The sequence below is a fragment of the Callithrix jacchus genome, chromosome 1 (genome assembly GCF_049354715.1).
Source record: "Callithrix jacchus isolate 240 chromosome 1, calJac240_pri, whole genome shotgun sequence".
Taxonomy (NCBI): domain Eukaryota; kingdom Metazoa; phylum Chordata; class Mammalia; order Primates; family Cebidae; genus Callithrix; species Callithrix jacchus.
The window spans coordinates 69,410,001-69,431,312 of NC_133502.1; the positions used below are offsets into that span (position 1 = coordinate 69,410,001).

At 39.7% G+C, this 21,312-nt stretch overlaps 1 protein-coding gene across 8 annotated transcripts in view; it reads right to left on the reverse strand.

Moving 5' to 3' along the window:
- Nucleotides 1-21,312, reverse strand: part of LRCH1 (leucine rich repeats and calponin homology domain containing 1) — a 221,492-nt gene that overhangs the window by 96,022 nt on the left and 104,158 nt on the right. For all 8 annotated transcript variants that reach the window (XM_002742680.6, XM_035298375.3, XM_008992188.5 and 5 more), the window contains exon 3: nucleotides 1,639-1,765. In XM_002742680.6, coding sequence (XP_002742726.3) covers nucleotides 1,639-1,765 — 127 coding nt within the window. The remainder of the gene's footprint in view (nucleotides 1-1,638; nucleotides 1,766-21,312) is intronic.

Consider the following 21,312-nt stretch of genomic DNA (forward strand, 5'->3'; position numbering starts at 1 on the left):
CTTTCCTTGTCCCTGTCCCTGACTTCTTTTTTCCTCCTAGGAAATCCCACAGGGGCTTATTTAAGGGACCTCTCAAAGGTCTCTTCTCTTCTAAAGCTTTCACAACCCCAAGACTGAATTAATTAATCATTCCCGGCCTTGCGCACATGCTCCTTGTAATAGAAACTTCAGGGAATGGGGCAGTGGGGGAGTGGTCAGTGTCTGCTCAAATTATTATCTGTCTTCTTTCAGAATTACCCCTTTGGCAGCAACCTAACGGCCATATCTGAGCAGTGAGACCATGTGCCTTGGGCACAGCAGATTCAGTCAGGGGAGGACATCAGACCAGATCTTGCTTCTCACTTAGAACCCAGGGATGAGAGATGCTAGTAGGTCTCTTGTTAGGTGCCTTACCTGGGAAAACACTGACACTTGGGCAACCCCAGCCATTGTATGGAAGAGAAAAGGCTGAGCAGAAAATGAACCGCTGCCATGCTCCTTCATACCATTCCAGTGTCTTGTCCTAGTCACTGATGATCTGTGACCAAATGTGTTTATAGTATGTGATCTGATGGACCCCTGCATGTGAGCTAGATGGAATGAGTTTGGGACAATGCTGTCAAATCATCCATGAAAAAGACACTTTCTATAGCTCGAATGCCTTTCCATAGCAATTATTCATTTCTATATTAAAGTCAAAGTTGATACTTATGTGACATGGGTGTCATCACTCTCCCAGCCCAATCCCACTGCAGACATGACTGAGCAATCGCAGCATTCTCTATCTGGGCATCACAGGCCAGCACTGTGGTGCCCCAGGTAGCCCCAGAGGAGTTGGTACAAAAAACAAAACTTATCGACCATCAACTTTCTAGACTGGAATCTACTGGAAGACAGGTACTGTGCCCTTTAATCACATCAAGCCCTGTGCCTGACACAAGGTCGGGATGGAATAAACCCACGCTTGGAGGATACATGAAGACTATTGCCTTCCAGCCTGACTGCTAACTCCTGCCTCTTCCTTCACCTATGTTAGCTCAATGGAAGTTTAGAAAGGATTCATTCTTTCCCAACTTAGAAAAAAGGTAAATTTAAATTAGTAGTGAAACAGCTGAAATAGAACAGTGCTTCTCAGCTTCACACACATTTATAATCCATCTCTGCTCATCTACAACTTGTTCTTCTTTTCTATCTCTGGGGACATGGTCACATTTTAAAGTTACATCAATTTGGAACAATGATTTCTAAAATCTCAACAGAATCAGAGCACCATCTTCTATCTTCTGACTTAATTTTATATCTTCGTGAAGTATGACCTACTAACTTCTTTGTAGATTATTTTGCCAGTTTACCCATAATTTTTCATAAATTTATATGCAATCTAAAAAAAAATCTATCATAGCCCATAAACTTCAGAAACTACAAATCCTGCAAACTTCAGGAGCTGTAAATTACAGGAAGCCTTTAAATTCCAGGGACTGTGTCTGTCACAGTTTCAAAGCTGTTCCTCTCCCCACTTGATGTCTTTATCATATACCTGCCCTCAAACAACAGAGGCTCCACCTTGTCCAACTGCAGCAAAAAGTTTTTCTGAATACCTTGATAGGCTATGATCAGTCAACCAACAAAAAAGAGCATCTTAAAAAATGAATAACATACCAACTCCATTAACTGTTTGAGCTGACCTATCTCTTCTGGTAATGATCCAAGTTTGTTGTTACTTGCGATTAAGACTTTGAGAGGCAGACCACACAGGCAGGCAGGCAGGGTGGACAGCTGATTTCGACTGCAAAGACAATACAACAAGAACACACGTAAACAGAAAGGCCACTTCACACTGTCTGTGAACCTGTTTTTAACAAGAAAGGAAAAATGAGTGATCTGAGAAGACATTTTACAAATACAAAAAGTCTAATACATTTTCCATATATGTGATAACTCAAATGACAAGTATGTAAGAAAACAAAATTTTTTTAAAAAACTGGTCATTAGAGAAATGCAAATCAAAACCACATTGCGATACCATCCCACGCCAGTTAGAATGGCGATTATTAAAACAATCAGGAGACAACAGATGCTGGAGAAGATGTGGAGAAACAGGAACGCTTTTACACTGTTGGTGGGAGTGTAAACTAGTTCAACCACTGTGGAAGACAGTGTGGTGATTCCTCAAGGATCTAGAACTAGAAATACCATTTGACCCAGCAATCCCATTATTGGGTATATACCCAAAGGATTATAAATCACTCTACTATAAAGATACATGCACACTCATGTTTATCGCGGCATTGTTTACAATAGCAAAGACTTGGAAACAATCCAAATGTCCATCAATGATAGACTGGATAAAGAAAATGTGGCACATATACACACGGAATACTATGCAGCCATAAAAAAGAATGAGTTCATGTCCTTTGCAGGGACATGGATGACACTGGAAACCACCATTCTCAGCAAACTGACACAAGAACAGAAAACCAAACATTGATGTTCTCACTCATAAGTGAGAGTTGAACAATGAGAACACATGGACACAGGGAGGGGAACATCACAAGGGCCTGTCAGGGGTTGGGGGGACAGGGGAGGGATAGCAGGGGTGGGGGGATTGGAGAGGGATAGCATTAGAAGAAATACCTAATGTAGATGATGGAGGGATGGATGCAGCAAACCACCATGGCACATGTATACTTATGTAACAAACCTGCACGTTCTGCACATGTACCCCAGAGTTTAAAGTATAATAGAAAGGAAGGAGGAAGGAAGGAAGGAAGGGAAGGAAGGGAGGGAGGGAGGAAGGGAGGGAGGGAAGGTAGGAAGGAAGGAAGTGGCAGTTCTGAAAGAGACAGCTTTATTCAACACATGGAATGCCATCAAAGTCTCCCTGCTCCCCAACACCACATAGAAGCTGAGCCCTCTGCCAGCCAGGAGGCAGATGGAGAACACATCCTGCACAACCAATAGCAACGGGAAGCTGGTGCCAACTGTTCTCTCCTGACAATGTGTGCAAGAAACTCAGCTGGACCAAAGCAACCAGCACCACGCAGGCTTCATTTCATCCATTTCAGTAGTGATGGGGAAGATCATTTTGCTGCAACTCACAAAACTGCCGGGCTCATTTCCAACGTTTTGACTCAGCTTCCTTTTGTTAAAACAAGAGTTGCTACAGTTAGTCTGTTTTGGTATCTCCAAGAGAGCTAATTAAAAGAAAAAGAAAGGAAAGTTGGTCTTCTGGCAAAGTGGACTACATCCAGCACAGAGGGGTTCAGCTCCATGGAGGAGCCAAAAAGGTCTACGTTGATGTCTCACCTCTGCTCTACAAGAAGAGCTTCTCTCCCCAGAAGTTTCTGAACTTTCTATCACCAGTGCTTAGTTTTCATGGAGATGGAAAATATTGGATAAATAAAATCTATGAATCATCCTTATTTATCTGTCAGCCATTTATTTCAATCTCCTCCCCCACAAAAAGCCCCTTTTTCCTCCTGTTACCAAATGAAAAGACAGATGGCTTTCAGTTTCCCTTTCTTTCTCTGCCCTTCTGGTGCTGAAGCCAATGACCACAGCGTGAAACATCTAAAAATCTGTATGTCATTTAGTGCAACTATTTAATAAAACTGCTGTGTGTTTGTGCACACATGCACAAAGTTCCAGAGGTTGTGTTCCTGCACGAGTGGATTTGTAGACACGCGTGTATCTGTATATGTGAGAGGGAGAGACAGAGAGAACAGAAACAGACCGAAACATATCAGTACTTGTTTTGGGGTACAGGTATTATACTTTGCTGCATATTCCAAACTTCTTACAAGTGCTTTTATCATCAGGAAAGAAAAGTCATTATAAAATGACAAATGTGATCTGGATGTGTGTTACATGAGTGCTCCTATTGGTGAAAATTCTTTGAGATGTATACTTATAATCTGTGCACTTTCTGAATGTATGTCATTCTTCAATTAGAAGTTTGACTCTCCCTATATGAGGGGGCAGGAATCAGGTTAACTGAAGGGCATCTCTACCTGATGGGGTCAAAAAAAAGCAGATGCTGTGCTGTGGAAAGAACGTTTCTAATCTGGGCACCACTCTGTCAACACCCTGATATCTCTCCTGCTCTAGGCATTCAATTGCGAATATAACTACGTTTTAGCAAGAAAAGATACAGTCATATCTTCTCTCAACAGCCCAGATCCATGAAAAAAGCTATTACTAGAAAGAAGCAGAAGATTTTTCTCTAAGAAGGTCCCGCAGAAGGAGGGAGGGAGGAAACTGAGAGCCCTCCTGGTAGGGTCCTGGCATGCAGAGGACCAGCCACCTCTTCACTTTCCCTGGTTAGCAGGACTGGACCAAGAGAATAAGGGCAATGGGCCCATACTGGCACTCTCTCCTAGTCTCTGGGGAGGAGGTGGGGTGGAAGGGAGGAGCTACAGCCAGCAGCCAGTCTTTCTGCCTCTCACATCTCTTCTTATACCCTCTCTCACCAGCAGGGGCTCAGTGGGACTCTTTTGGCTGGAGGAGGGGGTCTTCCTGTTACCCTGCTGAGAGGGCTTTTTTCAAGCTCCAAAAGAGGCTCCTCCAGAAAAGAGTACTCGGTTTATTAAAAGGTGGCAAGCAAATAATTTGAAATGTAATTTGTGGTTATAAAATATTTGTTAATATGCAATTTTATTAAGTTGAGGATTGGCAAGTCAAATGTAAATAAGGCAAGTCTATTAATTTGGAGCCATACATAAACCTCCTTTTGAAGAGGGGTAATGAGAATGAAGATTAGTATTTTCAAGAAATTTCTATATTCCTATTTTTGGCAGAGTTAACAATTACAGGGTCAGATCTTTCCTATGTTTCTTTGCTTGAAAACCCATAGTTATACTCTGAGTTAACTGTCTCACTAGTTGGTGCAGGCATCTAACCAGATAGCGGACATGGAATTGGGAGAGTCATGTATCATACTACTTTAAGACACACAAAGAAGGCCAGGCGCAGTGGCTCATGCCTGTAATTCCAGCACTTTGGGAGGCCAAGGTGGGTGGATCATTTAAAGTCAGGAGTTCGAGACCAGCCCGGCCAACATGGTGAAACCCCATTTCTATTAAAAAATACAAAAATTAGCCAGGCGTGGTGGCACGCACCTATAGTCTCAGCTACTCGGGAGGCTGAGGTAGAGAAGCACTTGAACCCAAGAGGCAAAGGTTGTAGTGAGCAGAGATCACATCACTGCATTCCAGTCTGGACAACAGAGGGAGACTCGGTCTCAAAAAAAAAAGAAAGAAAAGAAAAGAAAAAGAAACACAAAGAAAGTTCTGCTCATTCAGATGCATGAGTATTTGAGATTACATGGGTTTAGTCTCACTGGAAATCTTCCAGGGTGGGTACTTACTTAAAATAAAACAAAATTTAAGCTTGTGAAAATATTGTTGGTCTCTTTGATGGAAATGGATGCTTTTTACACTAAAAGCTGCTGATGGAATGGCCTACCTCATATTTATGTTTCATACATTTCTTGTTTACACTCTAGTTAATCATCTGTAGACTTACCAATTCACCATGCCAAGAATCTAGTCATCGTACAGCATGCCACAGACCTGGGGCACAGTTCTACTTCATCCATCTGCTTCCTCAGCCTCTACTTAATTTATTTTATCACAGGATGTTCCTGTATTACTTGTAATTTCCCCAATAGAAAAGGAAATACACATGCACACAAAAACCCATTTGCTCTCCAGCAAATATTTAGACAGGAGAGGAAAAGCTGCCTTCCCTTTAATCCTCTACCCGCTAGCGACCACAGCAGCAGCCTCAGCTTTCTGAAACCACTCATCTGGCAGCAATTTTTCTCAAGCAAATAAGTACCTCAGGCCACAATCCACTATCCTACGTCCCAGGTCTTCTGCAGCCTTGGTGCTATAAACAGGCCCTATGCTGAAAGAACATTTGAAAACTAAGGCCATATTGTATCCGACCAGCTATATCACCAGAGCCAAGTCTACCCCTTACCCCCACCCCAAGCCCGTCTCTGGTCACTGTCCCTGCCAGTCTGGGGTGAGGATCAGGGTGGGGAGGAAAGAGAAAGAGAGAGAAGGTAGTGGGCTTTTACCAGATCCATGTTATTGTGAATGCTTCATCTTCCATCTTTTTCAGTTGAATGACTTCCTGATAGATTCATTTGTCTATTTCATCATTTCTAGATGAAATAAGGCAGCTCAACATAATCTACACATTTTTCGCAGCCTAAATTTGCATACTGGCTTGAAGTACTGTTATCCGTCACTTAATTCCTAAATTAAGGAATTTAAAAACCAAATCACTCTTTCTGGCTTTACTTTCAGAGTATTATTTTAATGTATTTTGACAATGGCACTTATTGATGTCCGTACTAGATATTTAGTATCTGTCATTATTTGATATTAGTTTATCAAAAGGTTATTTTCTTTAAGCTATGTGATTATAAACACATGCTGTATTCTTACTGGTGATTTTATTAACATAGCATAAAACCTGTATTTTTTAATTCTGGAACAAATCTCTGTATTTTCAGTGAATGGGTTCACGTAACAGAATATAAAAAATTATTTTCAGTTAGAAAAATAATTTATAGAAAAATTTATATAACAAATTTGCTCACTCAATTGGCTGCTTGGTGTGGCAGAAAACTCACCAATTGCAAAAACCTTTCAGATTGTCCAGAGACTGCCCCCCCCAGACTAAGCCAATTTTTAAGTAAGAAATAAAGAAAGAAATAAAGGCCACCAGTTGTGAAGTTATAAGACCTGGGTTCAAATACCATAGAGATGATTTGCCACAAATCTGGTAAATCATTTAATCTCTGGTTTTTTCAGCTATAAAACAGGGACGGTAAGACCCACCTAACATGACATTATAGATGTGGAAGTGCTTAGCCCAACACGACATCCATATATGAAGATTAAACCTCACCCATTTGCCAATGTGAAAAAGCAGCAAGGAGGTGACAAGAAAGAGCATCAGTGTGCTTGGCTCAATTTTATAGTCATGTTTTGCTTAATGACAGCAATACGTTCTTAAATATGCTTCATTATAACATTGTTATTGTGTGGATATCACAGAGAGTACTTATACAACCTGGGTGTCATAGCCTACTCCATACCTAGGCCATATGGTATGGCCCATTGCTCCTAGGCTACAAACCTGTACAACACATTACTGTATTGAATACTGTAGGCAACTTTAACACAATGGCAAGTATTTTTGTACCTAAACATAGGAAGGGTAATGTGTTATGCTCAGATGTTAAGATGTGGCTACAACTCCTATGTCGGTAGGCCATAGGAATTTTTCAGCTCCATTATAATCTCATCCCACTGTCATATATGTGGTCCATTGTTGACCAAACTGTCATTATGTGGTGCTTTACTCTATATACTAATTTTACTTATTGTATATGCTAATTGCTAAAATTTCAGCCATTTAAAAAACATTGTTTAATGTTTCCCTCATTGAAAACATATACCAGTTAAAAATAAAGATGATTGCTCAGACATGTGGGGGTGAACCAGGCTGGGCTATAAAATTTCAGGCCCAAACAAACTACCTAATTTCAATCTGGATAACCAAGCCTACAACATACAATCCTATAAATGACATTTCCTCTCTTATCCTTCCTAATTCCAGGATCTTGCCATTTCCCTGGAAAAGCATGAATACCCAGGGGTCACAATCTCTGTTTACTACTTGGTTTTCAAATAGTAATGGAAATAATGATGTGAAGTCATTAACCATCACAAAACTATTAAGGAAATGCCACAGGCCTGAATCTAAAGAGGCACAGAGCAAGAAAGCTGGGCAGGTTTCACAGCTTGGATGCTCTGGGCTTACCCAACAGAGTCTCAGCAAGGGCAGGGAGCTAGCAAGGATCCAGTAGATGTTAGTTTGAATATTATTGTTTGTGCTTGGCACTTGACCTACAGTAAGCAGCAATTATTTTACTTTAGCCTAGTAAGTTTCCTTTTCACAGGATACCTCGCCTAATTTTGTTTTTATGACTACCCTGTTTGCTTCTCATTAAAAGCTGAATAACTTTCTGCTGTTTTGCATATGACACCTGACTGTTGCCTTTACATGCACATAGCAGTGAACAATATCTATACAGAACCATTTCCTTTTTCCTGCTTCTTCCATTCTGAAAAATCCATGATGGCAAAATGTCTCACCCTTGTTTCCCCTGATGACTGAGTGCTTCCCCTTCATCGCCAGCCCTCCCCTACATTCCACCGTCACTAATTACAGGTCTGAAACAACGAGCAATAACAACAACAACAAAAGCTTTGCTTTCAGTTGCCTGGTGACAGGCTGGTCAACTTTAATTTCACGTTATAAAGCTAAAATCAAACAGAGGCTATTTTTACCCTTAAATGTAAAACTAAAAAATAATATTTGACATGAATTTTTAGGACACATTTATTATTTATTATCATATATATATTATATAGACTCTTGATTAAATAATATGTATTAAATCTGGGAGGCTAAGTTTAAATCTAACTCCAAAAGCAATTATGCTAACTACAACTTGACTATGGCAATCATTTAAAGATTTAACATGTTTTCAGACTAGAAAAACAGAATCATCATTTGAATTGAATCTTGAAGCAGTCTTGAAAGCTATACCAATTATTTTCACACTCCACACACAGAAGAGCCATGTTTTGAGAAGGTAAAGCATTAAATTCAGAAAAGAAAACTGCAAGAGAAGCAAGAAAACAAAAAGAGAGTGTCTAAAGCAAGTCTGAATTCAGGCAAATTTCTGCAACACTCATTCATTTCACTGTGCATGTTCCTGTGCATACCTGCACCATATTTGGCCTAGTGCAACTGAGCTGGTTTCCCACAATAACAGCCTATCTCCTCGTGAGTATAAATAAACCACTGCTTAAAATATTCCTTTTTTTTTTTTTGTATACCCTCAACGGTCAGCATCCAATGTAGGCTACAATGTCAACAGTTAGATTTCAAAGGGCAGTGATTGATAACCAGCCCTATATTAATTATTTTCTCTCCTTTCTTCTAAGAGTTTTTCAATTCCAAAAGATCAAAGCCTATTTTGTACTCTAAAAACTATTGCTTTAAATTTCCTTTATTTCAAAATGGAATTGAATGCTCAAAATAATTGAGCTTTCAAAAAAAAGTGAGCTTTAGATATTCAAAGAAAACTCCGTATCTAATACCAGCAAAAATATTAATTTTTCAAACACTTTCAGAAGCAACAATGTAGATGTGGTGTTTTAAGTATTAAGATTTGTAGCGGCCTAAGCTCTGGATCTTGAAAAATACTATTGTGGACTGAGCATTGTGGCTCATGCCTGTAATCTCAACGCTTTGGGAGGCTGAGGTGGGTGGATCACAAGGTCAGGAGTTCGAGACTATCCCAGCCAATATGGTGAAACCCCACCTTTACTAAAAATACAAAAATTAGCCAGTCATGGTGGCACACACCTGTAGTCAGCTACTTGACAGCCTGAGGCAGGAGAATCGCTTGAACCTGAGAGGCAGAGGTTGCAGTGAGCCAAGATTACCCTACTGCACTCTAGCTTGGGCAACAGAGCAAGGATCGGTCTCAAAAAAAAAAAAAGAAAAATACCATTGTGCAGATCATTGCTCCTGACACACAGAAAATTATCACTAAATGACTAGGAAAGATATATGGGGAGTGGAGATAATTCTCCCACTTTTTTGGAGGTATGTTCCAGGTGGAATCAACCCTACTTACCTACTATAGAAAGGTATTCCTACTTTTACCTACCAAAGCCTAGAAAATATATGTTTTTTACTCTAACATCTTTCCCCCATAAAAAAGGGAAGGAAAGATACTGATACTGACTTAGGTGAGCACAGTCTACTGAGATCAATTTTTACCCAGAAACACTGAGGCAATAAAATATTCATAACAAAAATTAAGATGCCTGAATATTGCCATTTGCCATTTGCAGATATGTTCCTCTCCATTTGTTTCTAGTAATTTGGGGATGTGTAATACAGATTAACATGTATGGATATTAGTCTATGTACATCCTTTTTTCCTACTCATCCCTCCAAGGAAATGAATCTTCAGAGAGCTTCTATTGTATAACTTGACAACTACTAATAATTAGATTCTTCTTTACTGTTCTTTTTTTTTTTTTTTTTTTTGAGACGGAGTTTCACTCTTGTTACCCAGGCTGGAGTGCAATGGCACGATCTCGGCTCACCGCAACCTCTGCCTCCTGGGTTCAAGCAATTCTCCTGCCTCAGCCTCCTGAGTAGCTGGGACTACAGGCACGTGCCACCATGCCCAGCTAATTTTTGTATTTTTAGTAGAGACGGGGGTTTCACCATGTTGACCAGGATGGTCTTGATCTCTTGACCTTGTGATCCACCCACCTCAGCCTCCCAAAGTGCTGGGATTATAGGCATGAGCCACCGTGCCTGGCCTACTGTTCTAATATTTTTACACACCAATAGCATAACCTCTTTACCAACAATACTAAAAAAAATCCACTTGTTTTACTCAAATACTAGATCTTTTGCCATTATGTTTCTTAACCCATATTGCAATTTGCATGACGACACAGCATGCCACAAAACTTAATTCAACAAGTCAACAAATACCTCTTGGCTATTATGTATAAGGCACTGTGTTGGCACCAAGACAATTATTTTATTTATATTCACAACAATCTTGTAAAATATGTACTAATATCCCCCACTTTTCAGACACAAAAACTGGCATTCAGAGAATTTAAGTAACTCATTCTAAGCTGCCTGGCTAGTGAGTGGCTTTGTGCTGAGGTTTGAAACCCAGTAGGTCGGGATTTAGATCAAAGTCTGTGGTCTCCCCTCTACACAGCGCAGCCTTTTCTCATTTCCTCTAGAATAAAAAGCATAGGTAAGCCGGGAAAACAGTGGGAGGAGGGCACAGAATTCCAGGCAGGAGGCAATAAGATACTGCACTAGGAGTTAATGATCAATTTATGTAAAAATGAATGGAGGAAAGGGATCAAAGATAACTTCTGAGATTCTGACCTCGGGTGCTGGAGAAAAGCAGCAGGAGCATGAACAGAAACAAGGATTGCCAATTTGGAAAAGAAGAAAATCGGCTTAGTCTCGCACATGCTGGAATTTGAGGAGTTACTAAGACATCTAAGAGGAACTGAATGTCAGGCAACCAGGGAAATGAGGGCTAGTACTCAACTGAGTCAAACGGACAAAGAATATATTTGAGAGCCAGGAGTAGTGGCTCATGCCTGTAAACCCAGCACTTTGGGAGGCTGAGGCGGGCGGATCACAAGGTCAGGAGTTTGAGACCAGCCTGGCCAATATGGTGAAACCCCATCTCTACCACAAATACAAAAATTAGCTCGATGTGGTGGTGGGTGGCTGTATTCCCAGCTATTTGGGAAGCTGAGGCAGAAGAATCCCTTGAATCTGGGAGGCGGAGTTTGCAGTAAGAGACTGTGCCACTGTATACCAGCCTGTGCAACAGAGTGAGGCTTTGTCTAAAAAAAAAAAAAAAAGAACATATTTGAGACACAAGAGGCATGAGGTCTTAGAGAGAAGATTTAAGACCAAAGCTTTGGGGAATTCTAGCACCAAACTTCAGGAAGAGAAAGAATATCCAGATATGGTAACAGAGAAGAAACAGGAAGAAGTACAAAAATGACCAGAAAAGCACATGACCAAAGCCAAGTAAGGAAGGTGCTATTGTGTCAAATGCTGAAAAGAAGTCAACTGTTTTCTACACCTGCTGAGTTCCTGCTCTGTCCAAGAATCTGCTATAAGCTCTGAGGAAATACAAAATGTGTGTAAATCCTAAGATTTATGTCTAACAAGACTAACCAACTTCTCTCTAAGCTGATAGCACCTACATCCTATGTGAACACTGATCATGTATTTCAAAAGTGCGGTGGCGGCAGATATTTCCTTCTGGGACTCTAAAGCTGAGTTAAAAAAGAATTAGTGATTTCTTAGGAATAAAGAAAGTGATGTTTCCGTTACAGATCTTATCACGTAAGATGCAATGAAAACACTCCAGGCTGGTCCTAAGAATTCTGTAAACAACTGCTTGCAGATTTTTGGCACTGTGGTCCAATGTTCAAAGGTTGCCTCTGCTGAAAACCCCAGGCTGTTCTCTCCTCCCGGTACCAAGGTCACAGGGGCCTGGTTCTGGAACTGATTTACTTAAGGGGCCACCACTCATAACAGTTTACTTAAATTCCCTGAAGATCACCCCTTCAAATTACTGATTGAACAAAAGTAAATGAACTGCCCTCAAAGAACACTAGGTACTTCAGTCCCATCCCCGACAGCCACCCACACACAAACAAGCTTCCCCAGTCCTTAGGACATACTACCCGAAAGGAAACATTTCACTACCCTCACTGAGTATCACTGCTGAGTTTGTTTTTTGTTCTATTTGCTTTTTTGCCGCCTATAGACCTGTTCAAATAGTGCACAAAGGTCCACAATTCTTGTATGTGGTGATACAGATCTGAAGTATTTGGGCTGGCTGCAATAGTTCACGCCTGTAATCCCAGCACTCTGGGAGGCTGAGGCGGGCAGATCACTTGGGGTCAGGAGTTCGAGACCACCCTGGACAATATGGTGAAACCCTGTCTCTACTAAAAACACAAAAATTAGCCAAGCGTGGTAGTGCACCCCTGTAATCCCAGTTACTGGGAGAGGCAGGAGAATCGCTTGAACCTGGGAGGCGGAAGCTGCAGTGAGCCAAGATTGCACCATGCACTCTAGACTGGGTGACAGAGCAAGACTCGGTCTCAAAAATAAATAAATAAACCTAAAGTATTAGGAATATCAGAAAAAAATTGTGAACAATTTTACAACAGGAACAAAGAGTACCAGGTACCTTGTTTAACGTACCCTTCCAGGTTATCTCTGCCTTGCAGATCTGCAGATGCAAAATGTGTTACGATGGAGGAAATGTGAAGCCTCAAATTAAAAAGTTAAATTTGCTGTACTTACTACAACCCTGCATACCATACTTAGAAAACATATATTGTTTTCAAGAATATGTACAATATTTATTTACAAAATTAACTACGCATAGCAAACCAATCTAATGAATCTATTTCAAACAGAAAATATTCTCTGACACAATATAATTAAATTAAAAGTAAACTTTAAAAGAGAACTTTAAAAACGCTTCTATAAATATATAGGCCAGGTATGGTGGCACACGCCTGTAATCCAAGCACTTTGGTGGGTGCATGACTGGTGTCCAGGAGTCTGAGACCAGCTTAGGCCACAGAGTGACACTCCATCTCTGTAAAACATTTACAAATTAGCTCGGCATGGTGGTTCATGCCTGTAGTCCCAGCTACTGGGGAGGCTAAGGTAGTAGGATCGCTTAAGCCTTGGAAGTCAAGGCTGTGGTGAGCCGTGATCGTACCACTGTACTCCAGCCTGGGGGACAGAGCAAGACCCTGCCCCCACCAAAAATGAAAATAAAAAAGAAAGTTAATTCTCACAAGCCACAGAAGTAATACAGGAAACTAGAAGACTGGAAGTGATTAAAAACATGGCATATCAAAACATTTAGAAGTCAGCTAAAGTACTATGCACAGGGAAATTGTGACCTTAAATTCTGTAAGAAAAGAAAAATTGCTAGAAACAAATGACCAAAATATCCAAAATCAAAAGCTAAGATTAAAAAAAAAGTAATTAAAACACACCATCCTCCATAAAAGTGGATAAAGAAAAAAAAAGAATGCACAATTTTACAGTATTAGAATTAAAATGGGAACCAATTATAGCTGCAGTAAAATTTTAAAAATACAAAGGCTTTCCTTGTTTAAATACTTACGTTGTTGGCTGGGAAAATCCCTAATAACTCTTTTCACAATTATGAAACTGTCCTCAGGGTCATGGAATGCAATAGAGATTATGTTCCACAAGATAACAAAGTGAAAGTGCTTAGTGAACCATAAAATGTCAGACAAATATATCCTGCTTTCTTTTTCTGTTCGTTTTTTGTTTTTCTGATTCTAAAGTACATATACATTTAAATTTTTTTACTATACTTTAAATTCTGGGGTGCATGTGCCGAATGTGCAGGTTTGTTACACAGGTACATGTGCCATGGTGGTTTTCTGCACCTATCAACCTGTCATCGACATTAGGTATTTCTCCTAATGCTTTCCCTCCCCTCTGCTCCCACCCTCCTTCGCCCAACAGGCCCCTGTGTGTGATGTTCCCCTTCCTTTGTCTATGTGTTCTCATTGTTCAACTCCCACTTATGAGTGAGAACACGCAGTGTTTGGCTTTCTGTTCTTGTATCAGTTTGCTGGGAATGATGGTTTCTAGTCTCATTCATGTCCCCGCAAAGGACATGAACTCATCCTTTTTTATGGCTGCATAGTATTCCATAGGGTATATGTGCCACATTTTCTTTATCCAGTCTATCATTGATGGGCATTTGGGTTGGTTCCAAGTCTTTGGTATTGTGAACAGTGCTGCAATAAACATATGTGTGCATGTGTCTTTGTAGTAGAGTGATTTATAATCCTTTGGGTATATACCCAATAATGTGATTGCTGGGTCAAATGGTATTTCTAGTTCTAGATCCTTGAGGAATTGTCACACTGTCTTTCACAATGGTTGACCTGAATTACACACCCATCAACAGTGTAAAAGTGTTCCTATTTCTCCACATCCTCTCCAGCAGTTTTTCTCCACATCCTCTCCAGCAGTTTTTCTCCACATCCTCTTCAGCAGTTTTTCTCCACATCCTCTCCAGCAGTTTTTCTCCACATCCTCTCCTCTGTTCTTCCTGACTTTTTAATGATCACCATCCTAACTGCATGAGCTAGTATCTCATTGTGGTTTTGATTTGCATTTCTCTAATGACCAGTGATGATGAGCATTTTTTCATATGTCTGCTGGATGCATAAAAATCTTCTTTTGAGAAGTTTCTGTTCATATCCTTTGTCTACTTTTTGATGTTTTTTTTTTCCTTGTAAATTTGTTTAAGTTCCTTGTAGATTGTGGATATTAGCCCTTTGTCAGATGGATAGATTGCAAAAATTTTCTCCCATTCGGTAGTTTGCCAGTTCACTCTGATGATAGCTTCTTTTGCTGAGCAGAAGCTCTTTAGTTTAATTAGATTCCATTTCCATTAATTATGAAATAGTGTAGCCTAGGGATAAATCACTTTCCTATTTCCTATCTAAAGTTAAGAGTTGTTGAAGGGCTCAGATCTGATGGTATGATGGTTAAATCCTAAATCCTATTTAGCTCTTAAGAAGTGGTGGTGGCTGGGTGTGGTGACTTACATCTGTAATCCTAACACTTTGAGAGGCCAAGGTGGGCAGATCACCTGAGCCTAGGAATTTGAAACCAGCCTAAGCAACATGGCGAAACTCCATCTCTACACACACACACACACACACACACACAGACACACACACAAATAAAAATAATTTTAAAAAACTTAGTTGGGCATAATGGTGCACATCTATAGTCCCAGTTACTAGTGAGGCTGACATGGAAGGGTCACCTGAGCCCAGGGAGGTCGAGGCTGCAGTAAGCTATGATCATACCACTACACTGCAGCCTGTGCGACAGAGCAAGACCCTGTCTCAAAAAAAAAAGAATAAAAAGAAAAACTGGTGGTGGTGACAATCCCCAAACTCTATACCTTTCATATATTCTTTTTTAAAAAAAATTTCTCTCTTCTCTACAGCACTTGTTATAGGACTTGGCAAAGTGCAGTGTTCTTAGAGGACATATAATAAGTTGATTATTGATGAAATGGCTATGTTTCACAGTGCTTTTATCTGTCTCATTAGAAAAAATAAATGCAGTTTGGAACTTGTCCATTTGGGCTTGCGGAATAAAGTTTGACAATACTATAAACAAAAAGCTGGACAATTGAATTAGAAGTGGGTATTTACCTCAGTTCCAGAGCCCTAACCTGCAGCACAAACATATTAACAACTCTATCAATAAAGATCAGAAGCAGAACTGAAAACAAAATCAACACATTCTGACAGTACTCTAGCTACCAAAGTCATAATATCCCTTTTGCATCTCTCTGTTCTTTTTTTCAGAATAAACACTGATCTGAAACAACAGCTCTGATCAGGTGACATGTAATAATGGAAAAATCCTCTTCAAAAGTTATGCCAAGTATGGACTATCCTAAAAGGAATGGAATCTGATAAGAAATAGCCAATCATTAACTCATTCACACTTAACAAAGCCTGTTGGCTACCAATGCCAGTAGACATAGTTTTACAGGCATGATAATTTATATACACATGAATGATTTTAGGAACCACTAACTACAGGTTCTGCTTTGAAAACAGATGCCCAGTGAGTACTAGGAAAGGCAAAGCTTAAACTCTGAAGGGTTGTGAAGGGCTTGTGCACTGGATGACTCCAATAGCCTCTTTCAACTCTGCTATCCTGTGAAAAATACTTTCAAATTTCAAGTCAGTTCACTTTCAAATTCCAGTTCAGTTAACTGTGTGTTTGGTGTCTTTCTGCTGATCTGTTGTTTCCCAAAACCCAACCTAGCTACCAAAGACCAGATAAAAAATATAAACATTAATATATACACCAAAATATTCTCATTTTCCCTTTGAATGAGGTAAGATCTTCATGAAAGAATGTGGGATACACATTTGTATTGAATTGAACAAAACTCCTCCTCCTTTCCAGTTTAAGAAGACACCATCAAGTTTTCATTTTTTAGAGAGAAGAAACACTATCCTGCAACTTTCTTCAGAACTGTCAGTGCAAGGAGAGAAGATATTTCTTCTACAAGTAAAAAGAAATGTAGTTAAGTTTAATTTTTAGTTCATAACAAAAAACATATAAAGCCTGTGCTTTCTAAGGCAACTCTAGCATGCAAGATGCTTGTCCCAATCCAAGATGACTTCTTAGAGCGACTCCCAAAGGAATGTGGCGATACGGGTTATAGGACACTCAGGAAGCTGGCTCTTTCTGCACATTGTTCAGCAGCCAAAAAGAATGCCAGGCTGCAGAGAACGCTGCCAAAACAGATTCCTTTTATGGTGTGATAACATGTTCTTCAAGAGACCGCCCTGTTCTTTACAGGCAATGCTTCAGAACCCACTCCTAGCAGGTTGGGAGAGGTTGGGGCTTCTAATGAATAAACCAGGCCTGGCTAGGTGTATTTCATCCTAGAAAAGTAAAAAGCCCTCACCAAGAGTTCTGGAAGCAATATGATCAAATACTATACAGAACTTTCATTTCTTGGCAGCTGCTACCCCTGAGATGAGGCTTTCAACCAAGCTCCCTATTCTTAGATTCACAACACTCCTACTATTGCCAAGACTTTTGCTAGTCTGGGTTATTTTATTTTCCTAAGGTACATTTTCTTCATGAGGCTCATCAACAACAACCTCTCCAGCATCTTAAAATAGATTTTAAACTTTGTGAGGCTTTCCTGTGTAACTCAAGTTCAAAGTGTTCATTCCTCTATAGGAACAAGTCTTGCTTAATCCCTTTTATTGCTTTTGGCCTCCTTTCTTGGATTAAGACACTTTATAACAGGAAAAGACACAGTGGCATATATTCTAAACTAACATAACCTTTTGTTGTGAACACCAAGAGACAAAGATTAAAGTCTAGATTCTTCAAACACAGGCTACACAAACAGCAATAAATTAATATTTTCCACAAATATAACATTTCTATCATGTGAGAAAATGTGAAAAATATGTCAGTGTTTTTAACTGTACTTCACAGTGAGGATTTTTTTTTTTCATGTGCTAATTAAATTTAACTTTAGTTTAGGACTAGAGGTTGTTGGCACCATGCAGCCTTTTGACATTTAAAGACAGCAGATCAGCCAAGAAGCTGGTTAGGCAGTGAAATATCACCACCACCACCATCATCGTCATCATCATCATCATCACCATCAAGTATTTATGGCTGTCTACTCAGCTGAAATAAACAATATACTCCAAAGGGTGTCATCAGTTTTGAATGTTTCCCATGGATTCAAAGGAGCTTCATAAGGCATCTCTCATATTTTGGAATATACAAAATTAGTAATCTCTACATGCAATTTATTGAGAGGAGAAAAAAAATCTAAATACAGTGAGATCATGTTGATTTTAAGTACAGAAAGACAAAATCTGTGAAAATTTGAAAAGCAGCTTCTTTTACTATTTTATCTAACAAGTCTTTCTTTTCAATTAATAGAAATAAGAGTTGGGAGGCCTAGGCAGGTGGATCATGAGGTCAGGAGTTCAAGACCAGCCTAGCCAACATGGTGAAACCCCATCTCTACTAAAAATACAAAAGTTAGCTGGGTGTGGTGGAGGGCGCCTGTAATCCTAGTTACTTGGGAGGCTGAGGCAGAGAACTGCTTGAACCCAGTAGGTGGAGGCTGCAGTAAGCCGAGACTGCATACCAGCCTGGGGTGTCAATGAATGAGTCAAGAAAGGAAGGAAAGGAAGGAAGGAAAAAAGGAAGGAAGAAATGGAGGAAAAGAGGAAAGAAGGAAAGAAAGAAAGAAAGAAAAGAAGGAAGGAAGGAGGAAAATTTCTAAGTGCTACAGAAAATAATGCATTTTAGGGTGTTTATTTATAAAATCAGGTGAACTTGCCTATGTTAAAACTCTTTCAGATCATACTATATTTGATATAGTCTACCCCAAGTGTGGGCTCAAAAGTAACTTAGCTTCTTTTCATTTTATTTTATTTTAACACATTTTTATTATGAAAACTCAGACATACACAAAAATACTATGACTGTAACAATAACAGTATTAATAACTGTAGTGTAATAATAGTAGACTGCTGTGTAATAATGTATTGAACTGCATATATCCAATACATACAATAGAACTTTGTCTCCCTTGCTTCATCAATCCCTCAACCCCCAATTCTGCCCAATTATTTGTCTTTTCTTTTTTTTTTTTTTTTTTTGAGGCGGAGTTTTGCTCTTGTTACCCAGGCTGGAGTGCAATGGCCCGATCTCGGCTCACCGCAACCTCCGCCTCCTGGGTTCAGGCAATTCTCCTGCCTCAGCCTCCTGAGTAGCTGGGATTATAGGCATGTGCCACCATGCCCAGCTAATTTTTTTTGTATTTTTAGTAGAGACAGGGTTTCACCATGTTGACCAGGATGGTCTCGATCTCTTGACCTGGTGATGCACCTGCCTTGGCCTCCCAAAGTGCTGGGATTACAGGCTTGAGCCACCGCACCCAGCCTCGCCTTTTCAAATCCCAGATCTCATGTCCTTTCATCATACAGAGTCCAGGATATATCACTTAGGAATGTGGACATTGTCTTAGCTAACCATAGAATCATAATCACATCGAAAGAAATTCACTATAATGCCTTGGTGCAATATTCAAATTCCTCCAATTATCTCAAGAATGTGATGTTACTGTTGACTTATTCAAATCAGGACCTAAACAAGATCTACACATATTACCATATTGCATTTAGTTGTGTTTCTTAAGTCTCTTGGAATTTAAAACAGCCTGTCCTCTTTGACATCTTTCCCTGACCCCTCCCTTTTAAAAAAATTTATTTATTATACTTCAAGTTCTGGGGTACATGTACAGATAGTGTTTGCTACATAGGTATACACATACCATGGTGATGGTGTGCCGCATCCATCACACCAGCATCTACATTTGTTAATTCTCCTAATGCTATCCCTCCCCAATCCCTCCACACCCTCCTATTCCTCCCCAGCCTCCCAACCCCCAGGCCCCAGTGTATGATGTTCCCCTCCCTGTGTCTGTGTGCTCTCTCTCGTTGTTCAACACCTACTTATGAGTGAGAATATGTGGTGTTTGGTTTTCTGCTCTTGTGTCAGTTTGCTGAGAATGATGGCTTCCAGCTTTATCCATGTCCCTGCAAAGGACATGAACTCATCCTTTTATTATAGCTACCATGGAATCATGGTACATATGTGCCACATTTTCATTATCCAGTCTATCACTGATAGGCATTTAGGTTGGTTCCAGGTCTTTCTATCATGAAGAGCGCTGCAATAAACATATGTGTGCATGTGTCTTTATAATAGAATGATTTATAATCCTTTGGGTAAATACCCACTAATGGGATTGCTGGGTCAAATGGTATTTCTAGTTCTAGATCCTTGAGGAATCACCACACTGTCTTCCACAATGGTTGAACTGATGTACGCTCCCACCAACAGTATAAAAGCATTCCTGTTTCTCCACATTTTCTCCAGCATCTGTTGTCTCCTGATTTTTGAAGATCACCATTCTAACTGGTGTTAGATGGTATCTCAATGTGGCTTTGATTTGCATTTCTCTAATAACCAGTGATAAGCTTTTTGTCATATGTTTGTTGGTTGCATAAATGTCTTCTTTTGAAAAGTGTGTTCATATCCTTCACCTACTTTTTGATAGGATTGTTTGTTTTCTTTCTTGTAAACTTGTTTAAGTTCTCTGTAGATTCTGGATATTAGCCCTTTGTCAGATGGGTAGATTATAAAAATTTTTTCCCATTCTGCTGGTTGCCAGTTCACTCTGAAGATGGTTTCTTTTGCTATGTAGAGGCTCTTAAATTTAATTAGATCCCATTTGTCTATTTGGCTTTTGTTGCCATTGCTTTTGGTGTTTTAGTCATGAAGTCCTTGCCTATGCCTATGTCCTTAATGGTATTGCCTAGGTTTCCTTCTAGAGTTTTTATGGTGTTAGTGCTCATGTTTAAATCTTTAATCCATCTAGAGTTAATTTTTGTATAAGGTGTAAGAAAGGGATCCAGTTTCAGCTTTCTACACATGGCTAGCCAGTTTTCCCAACACTATTTATTAAATAGGGAATCCTTTCCCCATTGCTTGTTTTTTCCAAGTTTGTCAAAGATCAGACGGTTGTAGTGTGTGGCGTTCTTTCTGAGGCCTCTGTTCTGTTCCATTGGTCTATATCTTTGTTTTGGTACCAGTACCATGCTGTTTTGAGTACAGTAGCCTTGTAATATAGTTTGAAGGAAATTCACACTGACTTCCCCATACACCAAAATTAATGATAATGTCCTGCATTGATTATATACATCTATCTTAGATATAACAATTTTTTCTTTGGCATACTATCCCATATATAACTAACTGCAGAAAAAATACTGGATTAGCCCTTCTACAAAGCAGTGTGTTTGCAGCATCCTCAGTCTCTGTGTCCTTTTCAAGTGAGGGGATTGGTAGTCTCTCCCCAAAGGCTGAAAGTCAATGAAGTCCACTACATCTCTTCACCATATCCAACAAAATATATATTTTATTTTGTTAATAACATCCAGGAGGAAAAGAAAAGATGTGAAAAGGTCACAGTGGCTAACTCTGGTTGTTGTGGAGCAGACATCATGTCAT